The sequence below is a fragment of the Mytilus galloprovincialis genome, chromosome 13 (genome assembly GCF_965363235.1).
Source record: "Mytilus galloprovincialis chromosome 13, xbMytGall1.hap1.1, whole genome shotgun sequence".
Lineage (NCBI taxonomy): Eukaryota > Metazoa > Mollusca > Bivalvia > Mytilida > Mytilidae > Mytilus > Mytilus galloprovincialis.
The window spans coordinates 57,061,045-57,088,171 of NC_134850.1; the positions used below are offsets into that span (position 1 = coordinate 57,061,045).

Consider the following 27,127-nt stretch of genomic DNA (forward strand, 5'->3'; position numbering starts at 1 on the left):
CTAGGGAAAACTGCGTCCGTATAAAGCTGTATAAGTTGTGTTATTAATATTAATAACATAACAACATTATTACAACCAGAGTTTAACTCCTATTTCACCCATGTTTAAAACATGCTGGGAACAGAATCGTATACATCTCGAAAACAATGAAAAATTGATAGTCATTGTTGATCTATATAACCTCCACTCTGGTTATGGTAAAACAATTTATAAACACTGCTTTTCTTAAAATAGGGGCAACAATAGATTATTCGCCATGGGTATACTTTCTTAGATCGTATTCAATAAACTTGTCTTTTCTCAAAGTCTTGTTTTTCTTGTAAGTATGAATATCTACTTAACACACCCATTATGAAGATATAACTATATTAGTATGCTTTCAATAACTGCCTTTGAAATTCTATGAAAGAGTACTCCTTCGGTTGCTTACACAAACTTATCAGACAATAAAAGATAAAACGACAAATCAATTGTTTTAAACGATCATACGGTCCTACCTAATCTGTTTTTCTTTCTTTCTTGTTTTGTTTTTTGATCAAATACAATTTCCTAACCTTATACCGCCTATGGCTTTAAACGAAAATAATATCAAACTTGATAAATCACTTATTCATAACTAAAAGGAACAATTATTTTACATTTTGTGTACATGGACATATAACTAAAAAAGCTAAAGCTCAAGAGCAATGCGGTTTCGTGTTTACATTCAATAGTTTACAATGTGTTTCTGTCTAAGTAATGAATTTTTTCTGTGGTTGTTTTATGCATAACATTAATATATTTTTGTCTTCAAGAAATTCTGAACCTATTTAAAGATTAACATATCTTTTAAAATGACACCTATCACATGCACAAGACTGTGTCTTGACATATTTTTCATTTATTGTTTTCTGCTATTTCCTAGTTGGTGTTTTATTTAAGTTAACCTCTTTCATTCATATTAAAAAAAAATATTTAGAATTGACGTTGGTACTGCCTAATAATTCGTCAAAATCAATTCAAGTGTAGCAAGAGAGAATTCAATGATTTAGCAAATTGTAGGTAATTGAATAAATGTCAACAACTCTATGTTTAGGTCTACCAAATTCTTACAATGTAATCAATCACGTAATCATGATTGTTAAATACAAATCGTAAATTATCTCAATAACGGTTGCACCATTGGCGGAAATGGACACATTTTTTGGCGCAATACTAAATCCTAACTTAATTTCCATTTTACAAAGGATGGCATTAGGAATTTGCAATAAAATAAACCCATTTTGATAGTATCGTTTATGATTTATCAGTATTCTTTGTGTACAAATTAATTAAAACTATTATGGCTTTGATCCATTGTAATTAGGCTACTGTGTCATGATTATTATGTTAAAAGAACGAAGCAACAAACGTTCAGTTTTTATTTTAACATCATCATTCACAAGTAAAAGTAAATCAAACATTAGAACAGAAAATTGCTAACGAGACAACTTTCGGGTAATGATTGGATCGTCAGAAATTAAACAAAGTATACGTGAAAGCCTTATAGTGGGTTTCTACGATATGCAAATGTTGCTTCTTTTTGGTGAAATATACCATAAAATCATAGAGTTAATAAGTATACATGAAAGGTATAATAGCTAATGACCCATAACAATGATTGCAATTTACTTGACGACTATTATTTTTAAAGCATTATTTTGTCCTCTCTGATAACTATGAGTTATATACAAGATGCTGGTTAAATCCTCTAAAAAAAAGACTTCAGTTTGTAGTTGTTTAATTGTTTATTTATGATCAATTGTGAAATGAATGTATTTATTGACCCTCTAAGCAATGTAAAGATGAATAAGAGTTTATAAAGAAAAAAAATAGCAGCTAACTCATAATAGCTCAACTCTTCATCAGTCTTTTTTGTGGGTTGTCTTCCATTTATAGATATATAAGATGATTACTTATACTTAAAGCAAACTGCTAGTTTTGTCTACTCACGAGACTCTATGTACAAAAAAAGTAAGACTGTTAAATAAGAAAACATAAGTCTCTCTTACAATGGATTGCATGTTTCTAGTCTACTAATATCTTCTGTCAGTACAATGATAATTACAGACTTTTCAGACTATAATAATACTATCCCCAGACAATTATTAACTTTCAGTGTTAGTAATTATAGAATATAGAATGACAGTATGTACAATTAGCAGGTCGCTAAACATCTAAAGTTCTTAAGTAATTACGTAAGTCAATGTCTGCGACAAATTGATGTTGTGAAATAATCAACCAATCGGCAATCATCGGGTGAATTCGCTACTCCTCTTCTATACTTCGACAAATTGATGTTGTGAAATAATCAACCAATCGGCAATCATCGGGTGAATTCGCTACTCTTCGTCTATACTTCGACAAATTGATGTTGTGATAAGATTAACATGCCGACATTGTACCATAGTTAATGATGACAACACTTGGTTTCCTGTTTACTTCTATACAAGGAGTATTTACTGCATCAATTCATCATGTTGTATTCCCGATTATCTTTATATCATAACAATTTTAACAATTTTTCAAAAATAATAAATCATGTTAGTTACCATCGTTTTCATAATACGATGAACACATATAATTTCTAATATATTTTAATCAGACGTTTATGAATAAACAAATTATTTTTCTTATTGATATTCCTGGGGAACATGTGTATGTAGGAGTTTGTAAAGGGGGAAGGGGTTGCCTTCAGATGTTACGAAAATCTAAAGTATATTTGAAAGAACTTTGAGGCTTGTGATAACAATTACGCGTACGGGTCGAGTCAATATCAACTATTTAAACTTATTAATTTTTGAAAGAAAACGTATCACTTTGAAACATAGCCTTTGCAACAGGTCAAATCAACAAAACGGATATCGGTATTGTAACCTACCTTAAAAAATAATAAGCCTTATTTTCTGTAAAAACTATACTTCGTCTCTGTCTGTGACAGTGATAACGCGTTTAATTCACTTTCTGTAATCATCTAATTATTTTGTATTCAAAGTGATACTTCAAAACATATCTCTAAATTCTTTTGCAATCCATTGCACTTTTCAATAAATACAGTCTGCACACAGCTAAATTATAGAAGAAAATTGATATGCTGTAAATGGGAAAGATGTTTTGGTAGTTAATTTATTGAATGAAAAATCCATTCAATATGGCTTGATGTTTTTATTACTTTAATCGCAATACTTAAAATAAATGTTCATTAATGTTAAAGAAGATGCGAAGTTGTGATCACTCGATACTGTTCAATTAGCTTTTCAATCTTTAACAAGTATTGCATTGATTTCTTTAATTTAAGGTTTTGTAAGTAGTTGTAGGTCAAATTATCGCCATTTCTGCTGATAAATAAATATGATTTTACAGGTCGTTCACCTTTGCACAAAGCTTGTGTTCCTATATTACTCCCATGAACTTATAAAAGGTATTTAATAACTTTGATCTGTCATTTCGTGTTCAATTATATATCGTAAGTAAATGGCAAGGAATCCGCTTACGTTAATGGATACCGCGCTGCTTTGTATACAACTAGGTATTTGTAATTATATTATAACGATTAAAATCAGTAAATGATACTGATACATGTATTAAAGCAGCTATTTACAAGACTCAGTATAACTAAATTGTATTTTTAATAAGTTAACATTTCTGTTATTTTTTATTAATGCTGTGTTGATGCCACTACAGTTGGACTGGAAATCTTAGAAAAAAGTAAAATCACAAAAATTCTGAACTCAGAGGAAAATCCAATCGGAATGTCCTAGTCACATGGCAAATTTAAATGACAAAACACATCAAAAACAAATGGACCAGAACTGTCATATTTCTGACTTGGTACAGGCATTTTCAAATGTAGAAAATGGTGGCTTAAACCTGGTTTTATGTCACAAAACCGATAATCCTTGCTCAATCGCTGCATGGTAATATTTTTCTTAAATTAGATTAGTCTAAATCTCCAGATTAACTAATTTGGAGAGTCCCATAAACTACTCAATATTCCATAAATAGGTTGCATAATAACCTTATATTTGAAAAAGTATTTCTCATAAAATCAAGGCTCCGATTAATATGGACACTTCTTCAATTGAAATTAAATTAAATTCTTAAAAATCGAAACAAATAGTTGATATTTGCTGCGACACATGATTTTCCATGTATCACGTTTTCTTTTAGAAACTATAAATATTTGAACTAGATCTTACAAAAAGATTTTATTAAAATAATTGTTTCTCCAATAGCTCTTTACAACCATGACAGCTGTTTATTCGGGACAATTATATAATTTTTAATGTAAACTTTGTTGTACGAACGTACATGACTTTTAGAACGCACTTACGCATGTGAGATTTCCGCGGGGTTTTGGTGAATGTAAACAGAAAGATACGAGGACCGAGAATACCGAACACAAATAGAGAAAACGTTAGTTTAATGTAAACATTAGTAAATGTATATTTGTTTCTTGTTATTTGCACTGGATTTTTTGACAAATAAATTTTTTAGGTATCATCACAATATTCTTATATATTATTCCCTTAATATAACCAGACTTATAGTAAAGATTTTCTTGTAGTCACATTCAGATGCAGATTTAAGTCATTGTGCTTCTGAAGGTTATCGAAATGATAGTTTTAAACATATACTCAAATTTAAATACGTCGGATATCTTTTTTAAAGATAGTTCTTGTTAAAGGTTTATTCCTATGTCCGTCAGTTACGTCTGGGGTTTCAATATGTTCACAAATTAATAGATAAGCCTCCTTCTGTTATAGTTAATCAACACTCATAGTTTTTATGATAAAAGTACATCAAGGTCAATTGACAGATAGTGAACTTATTGTTCAAATATGCAAATGAAGCAAAATTATTTGCTTTTCGTTTTGAGGTTAGCTCATTGTTTAAGACCGAACGTTGAACTATAGTTGATAACTTCTACGTCATTGGATATCGGTTTTTTGAAGAGAGTTGTCTCATATGCACAATAGTTTATATTTTCTCTACACTTTCAATCAAAACGTTCATCGAGGTGTGGTTCAATGAATGAGTAGGAGGCTGGATTTTCATCCCTTTTGGAGTCAATGAACGGTTTACTCTCTAATGGCTTGGACTAGATCATTGTGCAAATAACTAAAATTTATAATCGAATCTACATGAATATTAGAAATTTTTAACTTCTCTTGTGTATTCTTATAAGAATTAAATTGCTTATTCCTGCATATCAATTGCATGTTAGTTTTTCTTATTACTGGTTAAATTTTTGAAGCTGCTATATGATCTTTATTAAGAACGTGACAATTCTGTACAACCTAATTCTTTGCAGAGACGGTTGATGATAATAACTAAATTTACATAACTTTTAAATGGCTTAAACGCAAATGCAAATGTACTTTATCACTACCGTTACTAATTAGTTACGAATTAAAGACATGTGGTGCTGAAAATTGATACAAATGATTTCAAAATCAAAAGTTGATTTTCCATAATTGAAATAAATTATGATGCATTTTTAACAATAATCAAATGCTGCAAAAAATGTTTAATGCATATTTTAAGTCAAACGTTAAAATCCATGATGGAATGTAACTCCTTGTTATAAAAGATAATTACAGCAATTCTTATGTTTATACATATTTACGTTACACTTTTCCGGATCAGCTGTTCAGAACTTGCTTTCAATTGATAAAAAATATCATTAGAAGGTAGTAGCATAGTGAACTTAACCTTAAACTGAAGAAACAGGATTAAACCTGTAAATGAATGTTCGTTCAATCTACAAAGAGTTATTTCATGTTTACAAATATGTAAATTCCAATGTTGTCATCATGGGTCGAGACAATTGTATTCTGAAGGGTAAACAGAAATTTTAGAACTGCAGAATTTCAATATTTAGAGCAGTGTGCCTGATTTATTCCTGTGCTAACGAGAATCAATTGAACGATTTAAATGAGATGTAAAAATAAAATAAAACGTTACATACACTTTTTAAGATCAGCAATTAAGAATAAATAATCAAAATCAGAGAAACAGTAAGATATGACAAAAATACACGTAAGGTTCTGACCGTGAAAACCGCAAAAAAGACTAAAAATAAAGAATCGAACATCTCCTTTGACTTCATTATTGTGTTTTTTACTAAATAATGCATATTTCATAAGTGTGGACATTTAATTTATCCCAGTACATGTGGACTTGAAATTAAGGTCAGCAGCATATAATATTTTGTTGACTTTGACGTACAAATATGGTTGCTTCGAAAATGTCTTTTATAGTTGAAATCATTTCAGTTCTCCTATTTTCAAAGCAATACGTTTGAATAATTTTATTTACACCAACAAAAGGGTTAAATATCGAAATATATAGGATGATATGATATGATAGGATAGGATAGAGTATGGTATATACGTCATTGAGAATCCAACCTTACGAAACAATATTAAAAAGCATTTATAATGGTAGTAGAAAGAAAGATCATATTTATATCTGTTGTTATTACTACAAGTAAATGTATCATCCATCTAATAGTATTTTAGGGTCTCATATTTACTCTAAAAAAGATATTTTTTATTACATAAACGTCCGGTAAGAATGTCATACAGGTGAAAGGTTTAACTAGCTATAAACCAGATTTAATCCACTATTTTCTAAATGAAGAAATGTCTGTACCAAGTTAGGAAAATGCATATGACAGTTATTTTCCATTCTTTCTATATGTTTTATGTTACCTTTTGCTACAGAACTTTCCTTTTTTTTTCTCTTGGGAGGAATTTTTTTTTTTGTTATGTTACTTTTTTTACATCAAAAAAAGGAATGTGTGTACCAAGATATATAACATTTGTTCTGATACTAACATACATCCTTTATATATAAAAAAAATAAGAGTGAGAGCTTATCTTTCGTTCACCTTTAGACGGGATCTAACATATTCTTGAACAATTAGGAAATTGATAGTGATCAGAGCTTCTGAAATGTAATTAAACTTCTTGTAACCGTTAAGTTTTAACAAGTTTATCGTAGACTTAACTAAGGTAATGTTAATTGATGATCGGATATAACTTGATTTCAGTCAAGCAGTTTGGTAAACAAACAGGTTCGTAATGTGATCTACCGATTTTTATGGTTGTTGCTTAGATGCTTTCATGTGACAAGCCAATGAATGTACGTGGCTATTCACGCAATGTTAGCCAATAAAATAGGTCTTTGGTATGATCTTTTGCAAAATTTAATTACAGTCTACAAAGTACTTCCGTCTTAAGCTATTTGTCTTAATTTGAACACGAATGACTTTCACAGACTAATGTTTTTTTTAATATTATCTACAGTAAACGTTTACCTTTTTTCAGGAAGATAGAATAGTGAAGAAGGACCATTTTCTTAAATACATTATCTACAGTTGACGTTTACCTTTTTTCAGGAAGATAAAATAGTTTAGAGAGGCCACGCTAAGAATGGATACAAGGACATATACAACTGCATTGGTATTTCTGTTCTGCTTTCATCACATAAGTTCCGAGGTACGTTGGAAGTATATGCAGATAATCAATATTCATAATTTAACATTTTGATAACTTAAAAGAAAAATATGCCACCATTTCCTTTTTTTGTCATTTATTCAACATTTTCAATCGATATATTACTTTGGAATTTTATTTATGTATGTAAATGATTTCCGCATTTTATAATTTAAAGACATTGTAACAAGCAACACTGTGTGAATCATTCCACTTAACAGAAAGAGTGTCTAGTAAAAATTGATTTAAAATCAAAATTGATAATTTCAATATATTAACTGCATTTTTTTATTTTTCGCAATATGTGAATAAACACCAGATGAAGTGCTCCTTTGTCTTTTTCTTGCGTCATATTTTAAGGAATTGCAAAATGTTGAATTTAGCTTAAGATATCCATACAATTGATTAGAGGAAAATAAGATATTGAAAACACATTCCATATTTTATTGTCAATGAATTTTATTTTCTATATATACATATTTTTATTATATACTTAGTAGTAAATAAAGATAAATCGTATGTGTAATACAATCATTTGCAAGCGTGTTGTATCAGCCACCCGTGAAGATATCGATATCAGCACGGTTGCAAAGGCTTTATCACACCCCTTATCTGTATGACGTCATATCAAACCTATAATTTGTATGACGTCATTTCAAACCTCCTTATCTGTATGACGTCATGTCACATAAAAAAATTACGTGAAGTATATGTATATAATAAAGTGTATATGATTTGGCTTTTACAATATCGCACACCGTATCAACCATCAACCAATATAATCCCTCGATCTGTTCTTATTTGGTGTTTCACGTTCATTTATATAATCGGTTCTATGTGAAACCGACTTTTTTTACTTGTTGTTTTTATTTTTATGTTGTTTTTTTTTTAAATTGTGTTTTGACTTCGTTCAAGCAATGATTGGCAGCTTCAGAGTAAATGGCTATTTACAAGACTATTTATAGAATGTCCAATGACAGTGTTGGCGATTATATACAAAACGACCCTCAACCTATTATTTGATAGGATTGGTGAATATTCAAACTGATTAATGATAGGGTTGGCGATTATTTTTAAAATGTGCTTACATTCGATGATAAATACAAAATAAAAGAGGGACGAAAGATACCAGAGGGAAAGTCAAACTCATAAATCGAAAATAAACTGACAAGGTCATGGCTAAAAATGAAAAAGACAAACAGACAAACAATAAAACACATGACACAACATAGAAAACTATAGAACACATGACACAACATAGAAAACTATAGAACACATGACACAACATAGAAAACTATAGAATAAATAACAATAAAATTCGGTATAATTGTTAAAGAGACAACTCTTCACGAAAGACCAAATGACACAGAAATTAACAACTTTATGTCAAAATACGGCATTCAACAATGAGCAAAGCCCATACAGCATTGTTAGTTTTAAATGATTGTAGGCTATAAAATGAAAAAAAAATAATGTCTTCAGACTGTTACTCCTGCCTTGTTTTTATGAAACGTATTTTCTGTTTTGAAATAATTGCCTCATGTATCTGATGTTCATTTAAATTATGTTTTATAAATTGACTGTTATATATTTTAAGTATAAATATGTTTTTAAGTGTGTTTTATAGACGATAGTTTACTATTTTTACATTTTGTTGACCTCTAAAAGTCATTTTGAGATTTTTTGGTTCAATTTGTTTCCTTTCATTAGCATATACCTTACACATATATATATATATATACGTAAAAGATATGTGGTAGGTTTTCCCACGACAACTTAATCAATCAAAGACAAAAGAACAAGGATGTGAAAAAATTGCAGGTCATACGGCCTTCAACAATGATTCAAACATCTCGTGTGTATGTGTGTTGCTATTTTTGTAGAGATTTTTATCCAAATAGACTTCTTTTTATATTTAATGAGTATTTGTCAACCATTGTGTAGAATTTAAAAAAAAATATTTTTGATATCAAATTTCCTTATTTGACATCATTTATTTGAACTATATGACACACCAATGTTTGAAACGTAAATGAATTTGTCTAATATTTTTCCGTATTTCCGTTACAAACAATCCGTTATCTATCAGAACTTAATGTGTTTTTTAGTGTCTATATCATGCTATTTAATGATTCATGATGTTGGCAATGTCAGGAAATGAAATAAAAATAATATTCAACGTTATGCGTTAATGCTCTTTTAAAATACTGTTCCTTCTGTGTTGAAGTTATTGTGTATAGTCGATGAATAATATCGATTTTGCATTATCGATATAGTGAACTGACTGCGAATGATCGATACAGTGTTCAGATTGCTTATTATCGATCGATATAGCATATATACAAATTGCTTAATATAGACAAAGGATACCTAAAGTGTATTATCAATATGAGATACCGATTTTAAGGTGAACTACACCAGAGACCAATTGCCGGAGACACGCATCTAGGTACATGATTTTAAATACTAAATTGGCCTACATTGGACACGATATATGTAAATAAAGGCGACAGTAGCTTATACCGCTGTTCAAAACTCATAAATCCATGGACAAAAAACAAAATCGGGGTAACAAACTAAAACCGAGGGAAACGCATTAAATATAAGAGAACAACGACACAACACTAAAATGTAACACACACAGAAACGGACAAAGCATCAGACAAAATCCCACGAGAATAACAAAAAACCAACCTAATACATGAATTTGGGATAGACAAGTACCGTGACACGTCTTATCGCAATGTGAAATTACACTAAAAAATAAGAGAAAACAAACGACGCAACGTTAAAATGTAACACACACAGAAACGAACAATAATACTTTATTCATAAATACAATTATATATTTGCTATATTATAGGAACCAAATAGAATAAGACGAGATACAGATAAAAGAACAGATGAAATTGTGGAAGAAAAAAGAAAATTTGACTCAATCGGTAGACATGGAATGTCTGGTTTTGTGAAAAGACGATTTGACTCGATAGGGAATGCCGGTGGATTCTCTAGCTTTGTAAAGAAAAATGATGAAGATGATGGTGAAACGAAACGTGGATTTGATCGAATAGGATCTGCTGGATTAAGTGGATTTGTAAAGCGAAAATTTGATTCTATAGGCGGGGGTAGAATGAGTGGATTCGTGAAAAAAGACGACGACTTACAAAAACGTCGGTTTGATTCTATATACGGTGGTGGCATGAGCGGCTTTGTCAAAAAGGACGACGAGGATAAGGAAAAACGACGATTCGATTCTATAAGCGGAGGTGGCATGAGTGGCTTTGTCAAAAAGGACGACGAGGACATGGAAAAACGACGATTCGATTCAATAAGCGGAGGAGGCATGAGTGGCTTCGTTAAAAAGGACGACGATGATGTGGACAAACGGCGATTCGATTCTATAAGCGGAGGAGGCATGAGCGGATTTGTAAAAAAGGACGACGATGACATGGAAAAACGGCGATTTGATTCCATAAGCGGAGGTGGCATGAGCGGATTTGTTAAAAAGGACATGGATAAAAGAAGATTTGATTCAATTAGTGGAGGTGGTATGAGTGGATTTGTTAAAAAGGACATGGATAAAAGAAGATTTGATTCAATAAGCGGAGGTGGAATGAGTGGATTTGTGAAAAAGGACACAGATAAGCGCCGATTTGATTCAATCAACGGAGGCGGAATGAGTGGATTTGTTAAAAAGGATACAGACAAGCGCCGATTTGATTCAATCAGCGGAGGCGGAATGAGTGGATTTGTTAAAAAGGATGCAGAAAAACGACGATTCGATTCAATCAGTGGAGGTGGTATGAGTGGGTTTGTCAAAAAGGATGTAGAAAAACGACGGTTCGATTCAATCAGTGGAGGGGGTATGAGTGGGTTTGTAAAAAAAGACGCAGAAAAACGACGATTCGATTCAATCAGTGGAGGGGGGATGAGCGGGTTTGTAAAGAAGGACGACGAAGATATGGAAAAACGCCATTTTGATTCAATATCAGGCGGCAGAATGAACGGGTTTGTTAAAAGGGGCAATTCAGAAAATACCAATATGGAAAAACGACGATTTGATAGAATTGGTCACGGTTTTAGTAGTTTTTCAAAACGACGATTTGATCCGATATCTCGTGGGTCTGGCTTAAACAGCTTTGTTAAGCGCCCCTTTGACGGAATATCTAGAGGAGCAGGATTTACTAGTTTTGCAAAGCGACATTTCGATTCTATACATAGCGGATATGGTTTAAGTAGCTTTGCAAAAAGAAAGTTCGATTCAATAAATCATGGTCGCCTTGCGTCATTTAACAAAAAAAGTTTTGACTCAATACAGAGAGGTGGAATGCGAGGGTTTGTCAAGAAAGACTCACTTGAAATTTAAACAAGTAAATTTATATGCATACACAATACATTCATTGAACATCATCTGTGTTTTTGTTTTAGCAGTATAATGATGATTAATTAACTGTGATACAACTATGTTTATTCTAAAAGGTTGTTTAGATTAAAATCTATGATATTGTTGGAGGAATGTGATTATGAAGGAGGCCGTTATATACATGTAGACCATATGTATTATGAAATATTTGAATTAACAACGAATTATTTAGGTCACTTCAAATAAATGTAAGAGCGGTTTAGAACATGGTATGATATTAATTTAATAGAATAAATTATTAAAATATATAAGATAAAAAGTAAAAATAGATAGGAAAAATATATAAATTAAACACACACAGATAGATTTGGGTCTTATTGACCCTTTGACAAGTCACTGTATGAAACACCTTTTCTTATTTCTGTGACCTAACACCTACTTTAAGTATTTAGGTATGCAATAGGGCAGGGGTGTTGGAATTATATTGAAAATGTAATAATATTGATAACATATGTATGTACAAATATACTGACATAACATTACTTGTTTATAATATTTTGTTGTTATCTTGAGGATTTATTTACAGATTTACTTTTACATTGCAATATTGTTTACTATTTTTGATCAAGTAAAACAGACAATAAAAATATGTCATCCTAGGTTTTGTTTCATTTTGTTTTGCTGTAACCTCGCCATATTGTGAATTGCGATTTTGAACCTTTTTTCCTATTGTGAAATTAAGAGTTGTGGAAAATGTGTTTGCCAGAATGCTTACCTTATCAGGATTTCCTGTCTCGTCCCTTTTTGAGGTTTCCCTGAGGGTTGTTCGTACTTGGTCTTTGTTTGGATTCTAAATAGATTCAGTGGTGGATCAAGAGAAAGTTCCGGAGGGTTGGACCCTTCAACTTTTGTCACGACCAACGCTTTTGATTGAGGACATATGGTTGAATCCCTTTTGTCCTGGGTTTAATCCCCTATTTAGATATAGCTAGATTCGTTATTTAATCATCTACATATTTGTCAATTTGTCTTGCCGTCTTAATGACCATTTCGCCACATGACCATGTTTCTGTACATGGAATATGATAATAATCTTTGAAATATTTTTTTATGCATGTGACATGTCTGTAATTGGTGTACTACTTTTAACCTCAAATCCCATGCAAACTTGTAAAAACCTGCTCAACCATTAGTTCAGATAGGGTGATTACATTTTTCGTATATCGTATATGCATGGAAAGATTGATATTTCAGTTGATAATGATTGAAATACAGATCAATATTACATTAGAATATTGATATTGCAACTCAAGGCAAAATTCACATACAGGGATGCGTCCGAACATGCCTAAATGTATATCAGGGATCAGTGGTAAACCATAAATTGACAAATTTTAACATATAAATAGGAAGATGTTGTATGATTGCCGATGAGACAACTTTCTACCTGAACCCAAATACCACTGTAGATTACACCAAGTTCTTTAAACATGATAGCCCACATGTCGTAGTATAAAAAACAAGGGACTTAAAAACGACTTGTTTCCCTGTAGTACTAACAGGAATCAGAAAAACTCAGTGTATGTGTGATATCTAGAAAAACATACAAATTTAAATACAATATTTTTTTCTCGTAAAACAAAGTGACAATAAAACGAGAGTGGATATAACAAATGTTTGACCCTTAAGAAAACGGAAATTTTCGTTCTATATAAAAATGAATAGATGTGCTAATGAGGCATATATGTTAAGTTTATTCGGATAACCTTTGTAAAAATAATGGTATACAGAAAACAATAGCAAAAAAGTTACCCTCTGACACCGAAATGGCGAAACATGAAATTTTCATAGAAATATTAAATCATGTCTCTTATATCTAGTATCCAAAGATGGAGGCAATTAAATGTCCCCATACGGCCTTCTTCATCCGTAAAGACCTCTACATTATATTTTGATCTTCCCAACTTCCCGTTTTTTCATTATTTTTATTATATACTATAACTATACATAGCTTTATACCATGTAACGTTAGTATTTCACACAAAAACGATGGTGCACATTATTTGAAAAGAGATAAAAGAGGGACAAAAGATACAAAAGTGAAATTCAAACTCATAAATCAAAAATAACTGACATGGCCATTCCTTAAAAAAAAGAAGAAAATCAAATAAATAATAATACACAAGATAAAACATAGAAAACTAAAGACTACACAAACTGGGGGTGATATCATGAGGTTCTCCTGAAGGGTAATCAGATCATGTTTCATGTGTGGCACCCATCGTGTTGTTTGTGTTCTTACAAAAAAGGTAAATAGTCATAAAAGTAAAATCACAAAAATACTGAGCTCCGAGGAAAATTTAAAACAGAAATTCTGTAATCAAATAGCAAACTTAAATGATAAAACACATCAAACGAATGGACAACAACTGTTTTATTGATAACTTGGTACAGGCATTTTCAAATGTAGAAAAATGGTACATTGTACCTTGTTTTATAGCGCTAAACCTCTTACTGACAGTCGCATCAAATTCCATTATATATAATATCTAATTCGGTAGGTCATATTAGTGAAAAAAGGACGGGATTGTAGTTGGGCGTTTTTCAATAAAAGCGTATATTTCAGACCTAAAAAAAAATGGAAAATCAACTTGTCTAAAATTTAATTTCAAGAGTTATTTTGAATACCTCTATTATAGACCTGTTTGTAAACAAAACGTGCAATCTTAAATACTCCTTAAAATGATATTTTTTTCATAATTTGAGTACTGTTTCGTAGGGGACTTTTGTCCCCTACGAAACTGCTTCTAAACACACATATATGTTTGCAATTTTAAATGTTTCCTATAGACATTCAAGTTTGTTTACTTTATATACTAGGAAAATCTATTTTTTTCTGAATTGGAGAACCATTTTTTATCGATAAAGATTAGACAGTACTTCACATATGAAGGTACAACTCGTGTTACGTAGTGGACATTTTGATGCGTTTCGTAGGTGACAAATCCGTTTCGTAGTGGACAAAAAGTTTTGTAGTTGACATCAACCCTATTCTATGTTAATAAAAACATAATAAAAATTACATGAAACTAACCCTTGGTATTTGCTTTGCACGAATATAATTGAAAAAACAGTAAAAAAAGACTGCATGGTAGTGGTAGTGTCCCCTACGAAACGTTTTTCTCCCATACTTGTTTCGAATTCGTAGGTGACTGTTTCGTAGGGGACGTATTCACATGTTTTATTTTTTTCCCACAATCCCTTTTTTGCAAAAGTAACAAGACTGATTGTATTCATCAAAGCATGTATTAAGCTGTACACTGATATTTTTTTCATAATTTTAAATCCAGATGCTGATGGAGATTTGACCCGTTTCGTAGTGGACATTTACAAAAACACGGTATCACTCTGGTCCATTTGATGTGCTCAATTTTTTTTACCAACAATTTAATTGCCGTTATAAAAGCATCACTTCTTTTGTAAGACCCTAATGTTTATATCTCTTGCAAACAAAAATTACATTGCTTTTATAAAACGGTTTATTAGCAAATTTTAATGACTTCGTTTCGTAGTGGACACATCTTCTGAAATTAAAAATCCTATGTTAAAAGCTGTTTATTATAATATGTTGGCTCTAAACATACTTTTGAATTATTAAAGAACTTATATTAAGTAAAAATAACATTTATTTCTACATTTTTTAACGATATTTTAGAGTATAAATGTTGAACAGGCGGTCTAGGGACATACCATTTTGGTTGTTTTGGACCATTCAGGAATCAATAAATTAGCAATCCCTTTAAAAAATTAACTGTTTCTTTGCTTAAAAATGTTAAATCTAATTCAATGTACTGACTGCACAAAAAAATTACTTGCAAAGACCAAACACATTTTTTTAAAGTGGCTAGGACAAGAAAATACGTTTTTATTGAAAAACGCCCAGTTACGACATAAGGAAGATATCTGGTATAATCTGTAAAACGGATATTCCATAATGGTCAACCAACTCGTGATTGCGTCCTTAAAATTACAAACGAAAGGGACAAGTTGATCAGTTGTGCTTAATGACCTAATTTTTAACATTTAAGGAAAGCCAACGACCATTTATAAATTTTTGAAATCGTTAGTTTCCTTGTTTAGATTTTTTCCCAAATTTATCAAGTCGGTGCTATTTACAGCAGACTATGGGCTTTGTTATCGCTAATGCCGTAGGGTGACAAATTTGATCGTGGTTTAAATCATGATTAAAACATGCGCAGGCAAGAAGTCAGTAAAAGTGAGAATATGTCATGTATCCTTAAGCTTTATCTATATTTATGGCTGATCTTTGACTTTTGTATGCTATCAACCAAATCACTGAAGGAATTGCAATTGGGAATAAGCATTTCTTAGTCTGTGTTACACTGACAGAAAACAATTACTTATTGTCTTAAACAATGTTTATGGATGTCTGGCTTGTCTTAACCTTGTTATTTCGGCGACAGTATCATCTTGTAAAGACAAGGCTTTTCTATTTTATTCTTTAATTCCTAAATGATAACATGTTCTGTACAAAAGTCGATTTCAAATCTGTGACAGCATTTAGTGTCATTTAACAATAAAAACTATGGAATGAAGGTCAAACGGATTACTTGACATTTTCAGTATTTTTGTGATTTTACTTTTGTTTTAAATACATTTAGAATTAATATCATTGTTACATATTTCTTTTTTTAAAGCAGCCCTTACAAACAATATAGGCGATGGAACAAACAATGTTTCAGAAAAGTTTAAAGATTTTAAAATTACAATACAACATATAAACACAAAAGTCAGACAAACTATTTAAGGAAAAGATAAAACAATGGTCGAAAAATATCACACATCAAAATATATCATGAAATGCTCAAAAAGGCCATAGTATTACATATCAGCTACTCCACCATGCTCCACTATACAAATAAAAACTGACAGCAAAGATTTGAATTTTACAACCATTGAGAGAAATCAATATGTATATAAGTTATCTGTTCTGACATCGGACTCTGACTTCTCTTAAACTGATTTTTACCGTGTGTATTGCAGTTTCTTTTCTTCGTTTGCTATAGTTAAAGGAGGGATTGAAATCTCACAAAACATGTTCAAACCAGTCGCATTTTTATGCCACTCCTAAGTCGGGAGCCGATGAAAGTCTTGTATGTTGGTGTTTCTAAACTTTACAGATTGTAGTGTGACGTCCGTTTCGGTTGAACTTGTACACATTTTTGATAAGTTGCGAGATGTGGCTCGCCCACTGGTTCGGTTTTTTTCTTCCTGTGTTGTGGTGGTTTTGGACTGTTTTCTGCATTTTTTGTCGGGTTCTAGTCTCTTTTATACATTCCCTATTTCCGTTCTTAATTCTATAGATAGTTTGAAATAATGCCTGAGGAGGATAACTGGCATACAAAAATAACGTTAAAAAGTATAAAGGCCCACTGAATAATAGACATAAAATCATATACCAATAGTATATGGTATCTTTAGCCTGGATCGGTGCAGGCTTAAGAAACACAACGTGTGTCACGTATGGACCAGGATTACGTATCGTCCGGAGCACCTGAGAACGCCCCTAGTGTTTTAGAGATTCGTCTTGCTTAGTCTTTAGGGTCTTTTTATGTTGTGGTCTTGTGTACCAATATTTGTCTGTTTGGTTTTTCTAGCAATGATATTGTCAGTTTATTATTTATCTTTGAGTTTGAATGTCCCTCTGTTATCATTTGTCCCTCTTTTTTCTTAAACTATTGTTTAAGTTCGCACTTTCCTTACTGGACGCTTGATGTAGGAATTTGTATTGTTGGGTTTACATAATTAGCGTTGCGGTCTCATTAAAAAATACCGAACACTTCCATTTTCCAAAGAATCGTTCAAACAATAGAATTTCAATTCTGTGCTGTTAATGATTTCTCACGGAGGAAATGTACATCAGAAACAATGTAATAAGAGAGCTATTTAGTTGTATTGTTCAATTATTAGGTCTATATGTATTCGGTGGATGTCAATACTTTAGCAAACCAATGTAAATGACAATACAAACCACGATAAACAAAGGCAATAGGGCAATAAATGCTGATGCTTGCGACCCCTTAGCAATTATGAGCAAATAAATAATGTTCACATTAGGACTTTTATCACATTATTTATATATGTGAAGCTAAATATAAAATAAAAACGTTTATTATTTATTTGTTGATTATGATTAACTTTCAAACAAACAAAAAACAGTCTGGAGCTGGCATCATCAAGATGCTTGATTTTGTATTACCACTCATTTATTAGAGAGTGGTCGTTTTTCAACAAAGAGTTTTAATTGCTATGCTCGTATTCTTTTGATTTTTTTTTTATTCGTATTAGACAGACTTTGCGCTAAAGCTTCTCATGAACAATAAAAGGAAGCTAGCATTTCAGTTACTATATAAAGATGATAGTGTCTGTATAAGTAATTCAAAATTATGAAATAGCATCTGAATATGTAATATTTGTCTTCCAGTAATATCATGAATTAGACTCATCCCCGAATTGGAACTTATCCTGAGTAACATGACATAGTATCACAAAAGAGCAGGGTGCGCTAACCTATCTTGATATCATCCTTAATTTTTGTGGGGTATGCCATTCTCAATCTTTAGTTTTCTATTTAGTGTTTGGGAGCATGCTGTGTGTATGTTCGTAGTTTTTAAATGTCATTGTTTTGTCTATTTCTCTTCGACTGTTTTATTTTGATTGTCTCTTTGACAGATCACGACGAGTAAAAGCTCGGAACCACGACATTAATGAAGTTTTGTTTCTACAGTGTGTCTGCAGTCTTTGTTGTTAACATTGGTTGTCAAGGAAATGTTCTATATGTGGAGCAGGATCTGTGTACCCTTCCGGAGCACCTAAGATCACTTCCAATTTGTAGGGGTTCGTGTTACCTAGTCTTAAGTTTTCTATGTTGTGTACTATTATTTTCTGTTAGTCTTTTTCTTTTTTATGATGTTGTCAGTTTTTTTTTTTTTCGATATATGAGTTTGATTGTCTCTCTGGTATCTTTCGCCCCTTATTTTTTCTACCCAAGTTTAATTTGACTAAAACTAGTTTGACTAAAAATAGTTATCAAAGGTACCAGGATTATAATTAAATACGAATGTGGTACAATATAACATGAAAAATTTATTCTAAACGTTCCTAATGACTATATAAAAGTTATCAAAGGTACCAGGATTATAATTTAGTACGCCAGACGCGCGTTTCGTCTACATAAGACTCATCAGTGACGCTCATATCAAAATATTTATAAAGCCAAACAAATAGAAAGTTGAAGAGCATTGAGGATCCAAAATTCCAAAAAGTTGGAATATAACCAGAATAACACACTAAAGCCAACTTTAAAAGTTTTAATTAGTTTGATAACTTAATCTCACAGATAGACCTCCGCAATTTCTGACAGTCATTATCTAGCCATTTGAATCTTAGCGAACTAAATAATGTTAAACAGTCTTCAATAGTGGCGTCGTCAATATTTGGTTCTCCAGGCCACCAATCAGTAAAGGTTACAGGTGTTCCACTGTTTTCCCATACCCATTGACCTTCAGTTTTCATATCACGAGCGCCTAACCAGTAGTACTCCTGCAAAACATAATACAAACTAGTAAAAGGCAATGTCATGTTGATATCTATTTTATTTTATATCATTATTCTAAACAATGTAATTCTCCCTCGAGAAATCACCATTTATCCTAATAAACTAAATGCAGATTTAAATACGTTTTATAGTTTATTATTGACACGGACAAAGTTATTAAACTGCTTTATATTGACTGGACACTGCTGTATTGATCTTTAAGCGTCGTTAACCCATTAATTGTGTGTAATTTAAAAGGTAGAACAATCCTCTAAGCCAAAGTGATCTCAACCATACAGTGCAGTCAACAAAAAAGGAGCTGGTAACTTATATTTTCCATTTACCGCTAAAACTCTATTTGCTGCTGCGATACTTGTCGAAACTGTTAAGAAATTAAAGATTGCTCTTTTATAACTTTCTCAATTATTATTCTTTGTGAAATTTATAAATAAAGAGATGAGGTATGAATACCAAAGAGACAAGTATCCTTCATAGTCAAAAGGGCAATCTTAGTTCTTTTATGTATATTCATTCATTAAGAAAATGCCTGTACCAAGTCAGGAATATGACAGTTATTATCTGTTCGTTTGGTGCGTTTGAGCTTTTGACTTTGCCATTTGATTAGGGACTTTTTGTTCTGAATTTTCCTTGGAGTTCAGTTTTTTTGTGATTTTACTTTTTATTAGATGAAGTTTCCAGTTTTGTCTTGCAAGATATATTACATAGATATAGGAAGATGTGGTTTGAGTGCTAATGAGACAACTCTTCATTCAAGTCACAATTTGTAAAAGTAAACTATTATATGTCAATATACGGTCTTCAACACGGAGCCAGGCTTACATCGAACAACAAGATATGAAGGACCCCAAAACGTCTAGTGAAAAAAACATTCAATCGGGACAACTAACAGTCTGTAAGTTTAGATATTAATTATACATTAGCAATCATTTAATTTTGTATATAAATTTTTACTGATAGTCATGGTGGTGATGAGGGTATACTTTGAATGTAATTTAACTAATACTTACATATCCGATGTGTGTGACACTTGGCTGCAAGAAAAATAAAAATACAGATACGCAGAAAACCCGAATTCAAATGGAAGAAATAACAACAATCTTGGCAAGTCAACCAACATTTGAAGTAAGACGGATTAAAGATGATAAGTGTCCACACGTAAGAAAGAATTGGTGAAAAAATAGATTATGTAGAACATCGTTTTCAGTGCAAATTTATTCTTAAATCAATATTGTGTTATTGGTTATACTTTCCTTTGTGACACATTAGATATTTTACACATGTTCACAAATGAACTGATGTGTAGGAATAACATCACACCAAACATAAACAATAACTAAACTTAGACTTCAGTTAACGATCAAAATAGGATAATCTGCGATGGACAAGTTTTCACTTGAAAGCAGACATAAGAATACCACAGATACCTGGTGTCGAATAGATGCCAAATGTTGTATTTGCTCGTTTTCTTCCTTATTATTCAATTCAGCTAGATAACCACCTTTTGACTTGCACCATTCCTTAAAAAAATATATCATTTTGAAAACTGTAACAAATAAAATAAAATGTTTATTCCAATGAAGTTTTACGACATAACACATTCAGAAGGCAGATAATTGAGAAAAAAAAATCGTCTACATTTTTTTTTTTTTTTTTTGTAAATACATAATTATGAAGAGTTGGAAGAACTTCTTGATGATAATGAAGCTCTTGAAAGTTCCGCAATAGTATAAAAGAAAACAAGTTTTGATTGATCTTTACTTATTTTGCTAAAGAGAACACTATGAGTTCGATCGACACGCGATGTTCGGAGAAGATTACCGAATAAAAAGACATGTGTACGTCACACGTGATTAAAAAAATAATAATAGAAATCAGGCTAGCACTAGGTTCTTGATGAAAGGTTCCCAAAAATATCTCCAGTCCTAATCGGTGTCAATCAAGTTATAATGCATATGATAGTAATTTAAAAAAATATACGTCCTCCGCAAGAAACAATGCCTTCCAAAAAAAGAAAGATAAAACAACTAGTAATAAATCAAAAGAAATATATATAAAATATAGATAAATATTCTCAGGTTCCAAATTGTTTGCTTAGAATTTAAACTCAATCTTTGCAAACCCGTATCAGTATATTTAATTATTAGTATATTTAGAATAACCTTGAGATAGTTACCATAGCTTCAGACCACGACATTTTCTCCCAGTTGAAAAAGTAGCAAGAATCACCAACGTGTGTCCACCCTGTTGTTGGACATAGCGCTCTGATGAATTCTTAATATAACAGAAAAATTTCAGTTGTATCACTATACTCGATGTATTTAGACTGCTATCAGCGAGTTTTCTTTACTATAAAAGGTTAGTCAATTTTTCTGATACAAAATCATTCGACGCTTTTTTCTTTTGTTAATATGGACATGCAAGACTTTATTTATTGCCTAGCATCGTTGTATCGCGCTCCTTACACATTATGCCAAACAAATATCACAGGCTTGTAATTTATTAGAACAAAATCACTGACAAGTTCTGTTAAAAATAAGCCAAAATAAATTCAAACTCTCATAAATGTTACGAATTATCTTACTAGATTAAGTCATGAGCCAGCCTGCAAGTCAGTTGTGGTCGTGTTTTGTTGTGTCGGGGCCTTATGTAGCCGACTATGTAATTTTGGTTTTGCTGAATGTTGAGGCCGCTATGTAACATATAGTTGTAAATTTTTTGGTCATTTTGTGTCTTGTGGAAAGTTTGCCAACCATATCACATCTTCTTGTTCTTACATTAATTTGACATGACGTTTATAGTACTATTAGGTTTTCAAACTTATATTTTGAGTCTACTATATATTTTATGTATTTCGGAGATGTATAGCAATTAAAATTGAGAATGTAAAATGGGAATGTTTAAAAGAGACAACAACGTAACCGAGTAACAAGGAGTATTAGAATTGGCATGCATACAATTGAGACTGTGAATTATCTTGAAGTCGTATAATGTATATTGAAAACACTTCAAGTTTTCGAATTCCTTGTATACTTTAGGAAAATTCAATTTCAAAAGTTAACTTTTATATACGTATTTTTAACTGTTCTGACCATAACGCCTGATGAGACTCGTAGAGACGATACGCGCACCAGACATACTTAAAACTTGGTCTAGTTGATCAGTTTTCTTTACATACTCGTAGATATATTAACTTTGGACAATTTAATTTAAACTTTATTCAAGGTATGGAATTTTGTGGATTCAAATGGGAATATGTCACTTAATCCAAACACTCCGTAGTATAATTGCTTACCTGATTAAAAATTCTTAGACAAGATTACTTAGACAAATCCGCTTACTAGATCACTTTAAAAAGAAAATAATAGGTTATTAACGAAATGAACATTATCTCCCTTGAGAAATCAGCATTCTTTCTACATAATAAACTTGTACTTTACCTATAAATCCCAGAATTAGAAATATACCAAAGTACATGCTGTATATTGTCATTAGTAATTCATTCCTTGGTGTGAAGATTGCACTATATGTGGGTTTCTATTTCACGGCTTTGTACGTTTAAATCATTAAGATAAGCTGATAACGTAAATTGTTCTGGTTTATATGTACAAGTTATAGGATTCATTTTAACACTGGCAATTCATTCAATTAGACTATAAGCAAAATGACAACAGACATCGTTGGTTGTGTACATAACAAGCAACAAAGTTTGTTCTAGACAACAACTTTGTAATAATAAAAAGCATAAACCTGTAGAACAGCTGTTGTTGTCTCGCTGATTAGTTGGAATGTGCGTATTAAAACAAATACACAGATCAATCCTAATCCATGTTTAAAACATTTAAATTAAATCATTGTTTGGTTTGCCGAGTATTTCTTAGTTTGAAAAACAAGCCTTTCTATTTAAACTGATTTTCATAGGAATCATTATAGAAATGCATACTATTTCTTTTGGTTGGTTTATGCAAATTGGAAGCAACTGACCTTCCCATGTTGTATGAAGTGCCTTTTGCTCAAAATAAAGTTGTCACTTGTTTTCCTTTTGTATTTAGAAGAATATCATTATAATTTTCTCATCAATTCAGCGGCTATTTGTTGTTTTTTGTATTATTTTTTTTTTGTATTCACGAATGTTCAACCTATTGTTCCATAGTTCACTTTGAGACTCACTTGATCATCCAGTCATTAATCATTTTCACTATAGGATATACTTGGTATTTTCTCCCTCATTTTGCTGCAAAGCTCATATGAGTCTTAGTATATGTGAACTGGTGCAGTAGAGAGTTATGCCAATATCTGCCTCTGTTTCCATGGCCATCCAGAAGTATAGCTTTGTAAAGACATTCGACCATTTATAATTTGTTTTGATTATGTGATATACTTGGTACCACGGTGCATTTCTCAGTTCAACTAAGACATTAATTTCTTATTTACTTTTGTTTTCAATCTGCAGACATCGTAAACGACTTCTATTGTCGCAAGATTTTATCGTTATTTATCAGCCATTATCATTGTGAATGTAAACAAAAGTTAAATATAAATTCATCAAATCAATCGTTAAATGCCAACAATTACATTTCATCGAACGGATGCCTTTTATAGGTGCCTAATGGATATAAACGGCAGCTTGCTCCTAATGTAATACAGCTGTGATCACCGACTAGCTTACTCATTAGTAAAGGCGATTTTACCATTAATACTTGTCAATACCTTCATGAGTTATTTTACAACATAATTATATTATGATTTTTTTTAATAAACTTCATCACGGAGAGTCTCTCTCATTAATATCCCTGGGTATGACTGTTACCGTGTTTTCATGATAACTGAGGGACTATGAACATTCTTTGTGAACGCATTTGTTAGTATTTTCGAAATCAGTCTTTACCGAAAGACATCTGGATTTTTATTCAGATATTATTTAATTTGCAAGTATAAAAATCACTCTTATAACAATGTTTCTCAGAGTGAAATATGAACTTTAAAAAATCTATATAGAACTGAGAGCAGAATAAAAAAGGAAAAAACCAATTTTCCTCTTTTTTCACTCTAATGTCTGACAAGTGCAATTAGAGGCTAAATTTGGACCAGAACGTAATAAATTTATTCTATAACCCATGTATTTGAGAAAAAATCATAAAAAACAAAGACAGTTCTGTTATATTAGACTTTATTTGTTACATTTCAAAATAAATTTATACTGAATTCTACACTTAGCTGTCCATTTTTAGTCAACTCTCTGTAAAGGATGCAACATAGAATATATTTATTCTAAATGCATGGTGCTTTATGTATATGATCATTTATAAAATAAATTTATTATATAGAGCCTTAATATCTATTATTAGTTCTAGAAAATCATAGAATACATTTATTCTACATTTAATGTGATTTATGATTATAATAATATATAAAATAAATTTATTTTGAAAGTAAAGTAATCTGTATGGTGAGGTTGAGACACAGAATAAAATTATTCTATGTTCAATGTGATGTTTGTCTTGTATAATAATATATAAAATAAATTTATTCTGAAAGTACAGTTATTATATTAAGGTGGAGACACAGAATAAACTTATTCTACATTCAATGTGGATTAAAAGTATTATGATCTATATAATAAATTTATTTTGATAGTCCAGTAATAGACCAGTTTCACATAAGCTACTAATCAACGCTGATCTCGAAATCTTCTGCGCGTTTGAGTTTAAATCTCGCGATAATTAACGATATCATACGTGACAGGGGGCTACTGATATTTAGCAACACAATAATAAATCAACCGCTTATAATTACTGCGTTATGTACATTGCTGTATGTCAGTTTGATTTTTCGTGAAAAGAGAAAAATATTTTGATAAAGAGAAAACAGCCTAAACATCAGAAATTCATTTAATTTCAGTTCTGTTCCAGTTTTTCTTAAATATTTTTTACATCTTCTTCACATGCATGTAAAGGGTTTTTACGGTCTACATATAGGTTTAGTATCATAGACTCGAACTTTTAATTTTCTTTTAAAAAAATACAGGTTACTGTTATGGTGACTATTGCATGAAATTTTATGGGTACAAGGACATGATACCGGCACTGCTAAATAATCGAAATTTCCAATAATGGTAGTACAATGTAGGGGAGTATATAATATATAATGTTCAACGAAAATTGATAGAATTTTTCCTTACATACTCTTGTCAAAGATGTAGTACATAATTATTGTGATATGCTAACAATATGAAAAACACAATGATAGGTCACCGAGTGTTTTCAAGCTATACGCTGTGAAAATATGAAGCATTTTGTATGGATTAAACAGAGGCATTTTTAAGGTAAAAGTATCATTATATGAATATTTGAAGGTAAAACAAATGATAGAATTCCAAAGTAAAATGTGAGAAAATAGCTCTTATAAAATGCGTTCAGAAAACAACAGAAAAAATGGAGTCACCATGCGTTTTATCCTGTTTAGCGTACATGGCATATAACATTAATAGATATAGGAAGATGTGGTGTGAGTGCCAATGAGACAACTCTCCATACAAATAACAATTTAAAAAGTAAACCATTATAGGTTAAAGTACGGCCTTCAACACGGAGCCTTAGCTCACACCGAACAACAAGCTATAAAGGGCCCCAAAATTACTAGTGTAAAACCATTCAAACGGGAAAACCAACGGTCTAATCTATATTAACAAAACGAGAAACGAGAAACACGTATATATTACATAAACAAACGACAACTACTGTACATCAGATTCCTGACTTAGGACAGGTGCAAACATTTGCAGCGGGATTAAACGTTTTAATGGATCCAAACCTTCTCCCTTTTTCTGAAACAATAGCATAACATCACAACAAAGAAAAACATATAGAACACTTTCCTATTGATTGTAATAGACACGTAGTAGACAGGGCCCTGGTACCGTGTTGAAGACCGTACATTGACCTATAGTTGTTAAACTTTTGATACATTGTGACATGGACTGATCGACAGTTGAATCATTGGCACTCATACCACATCTGCTTATTTGTATGTACATTTGTTTCAAATATTTCTGCGTCAATGATGTTTTAGACGGCCATGATATAAATGAAGTGAGATATAAGGCAGTTTTAAAATACGTATCAGAAATACAGGTTCATCTTCAATTTTCAAAGATCGGACTATAATACAATGCATTCAATATCATTTTAATTTCTAAGCTATGTTCATGATCGATTTCGTCTAAGCAGAGGTTCAGTGCCAGCGGGGCGAGTAATTTTCTACATATTGTCAACTTTATCATTTTTCGTGCCATTAAAAGTAATTGAATATCCTGTATTTACAACAAGCGATGTATGCCTTAAATTAAGATCAAATGCTGAATGACCCCCTCCTAAATTATTAAAATATTCCCAGTGGCATTAACCACACTGGCCATGATATATCAGTGTTAATAAGGTACCAGGGTTAACATTTTAAACATCTGTACTAGGGGATGACCATTTGATTTTCAGAAGGGGGGGGGGGGTAGAAAAATAATATTCTTAGACTAATTTCCTAATAAATAATTATGACCTAGGCAGGATGGAAAAGAATGATCTGCAACACAAACTACAGGAAATAATTGTG

The 27,127-nt window shown here is 31.5% G+C and overlaps 2 protein-coding genes across 4 annotated transcripts in view; one reads left to right on the forward strand and one right to left on the reverse strand.

Annotated features, from left to right (window-relative positions):
- LOC143056334 (uncharacterized) overlaps positions 1-12,542 on the forward strand; it is a 30,583-nt gene extending 18,041 nt beyond the window's left edge. For 2 of the 3 annotated variants that reach the window (XM_076229420.1, XM_076229421.1), the window contains exons 2-3: positions 7,353-7,523; positions 10,384-12,542. In XM_076229420.1, the coding sequence (XP_076085535.1) occupies positions 7,458-7,523; positions 10,384-11,886 (1,569 nt within the window). In that variant the 5' untranslated portion in view covers positions 7,353-7,457 and the 3' untranslated portion in view covers positions 11,887-12,542. The remainder of the gene's footprint in view (positions 1-7,352; positions 7,524-10,383) is intronic. The other variant, XM_076229422.1, reaches the window with a different exon arrangement.
- A 6,717-nt stretch (positions 12,543-19,259) lies between these two features.
- On the reverse strand, positions 19,260-23,167 carry LOC143056730 (perlucin-like protein). Its single transcript, XM_076229882.1, has 5 exons — positions 22,960-23,167; positions 21,696-21,793; positions 20,947-21,039; positions 20,530-20,553; positions 19,260-19,506 (listed from the first exon to the last, which is right to left on the reverse strand). Exons 1-5 carry the CDS (start codon positions 23,009-23,011, stop codon positions 19,279-19,281), a joined length of 495 nt encoding a protein of 164 aa, XP_076085997.1. The 5' UTR covers positions 23,012-23,167; the 3' UTR covers positions 19,260-19,278.
- Between the last annotated feature and the right edge of the window lie 3,960 nt (positions 23,168-27,127).

What these genes read in the sequence shown, in the direction of transcription:
- LOC143056730 (XM_076229882.1), bottom strand. Translation starts at nt 23,011, where the DNA reads ATGACAATATACAGCATGTACTTTGGTATATTTCTAATTCTGGGATTT. An exon ending in TCTAATTCTGGGATTTATAG is followed by an intron (nt 21,794 to 22,959) that starts GTAAAGTACAAG and finishes TGTTATATTAAG; the next exon opens with AATTCATCAGAGCGCTATGT. An exon ending in TGGCATCTATTCGACACCAG is followed by an intron (nt 20,554 to 20,946) that starts GTATCTGTGGTA and finishes TTTTTCTTGCAG; the next exon opens with CCAAGTGTCACACACATCGG.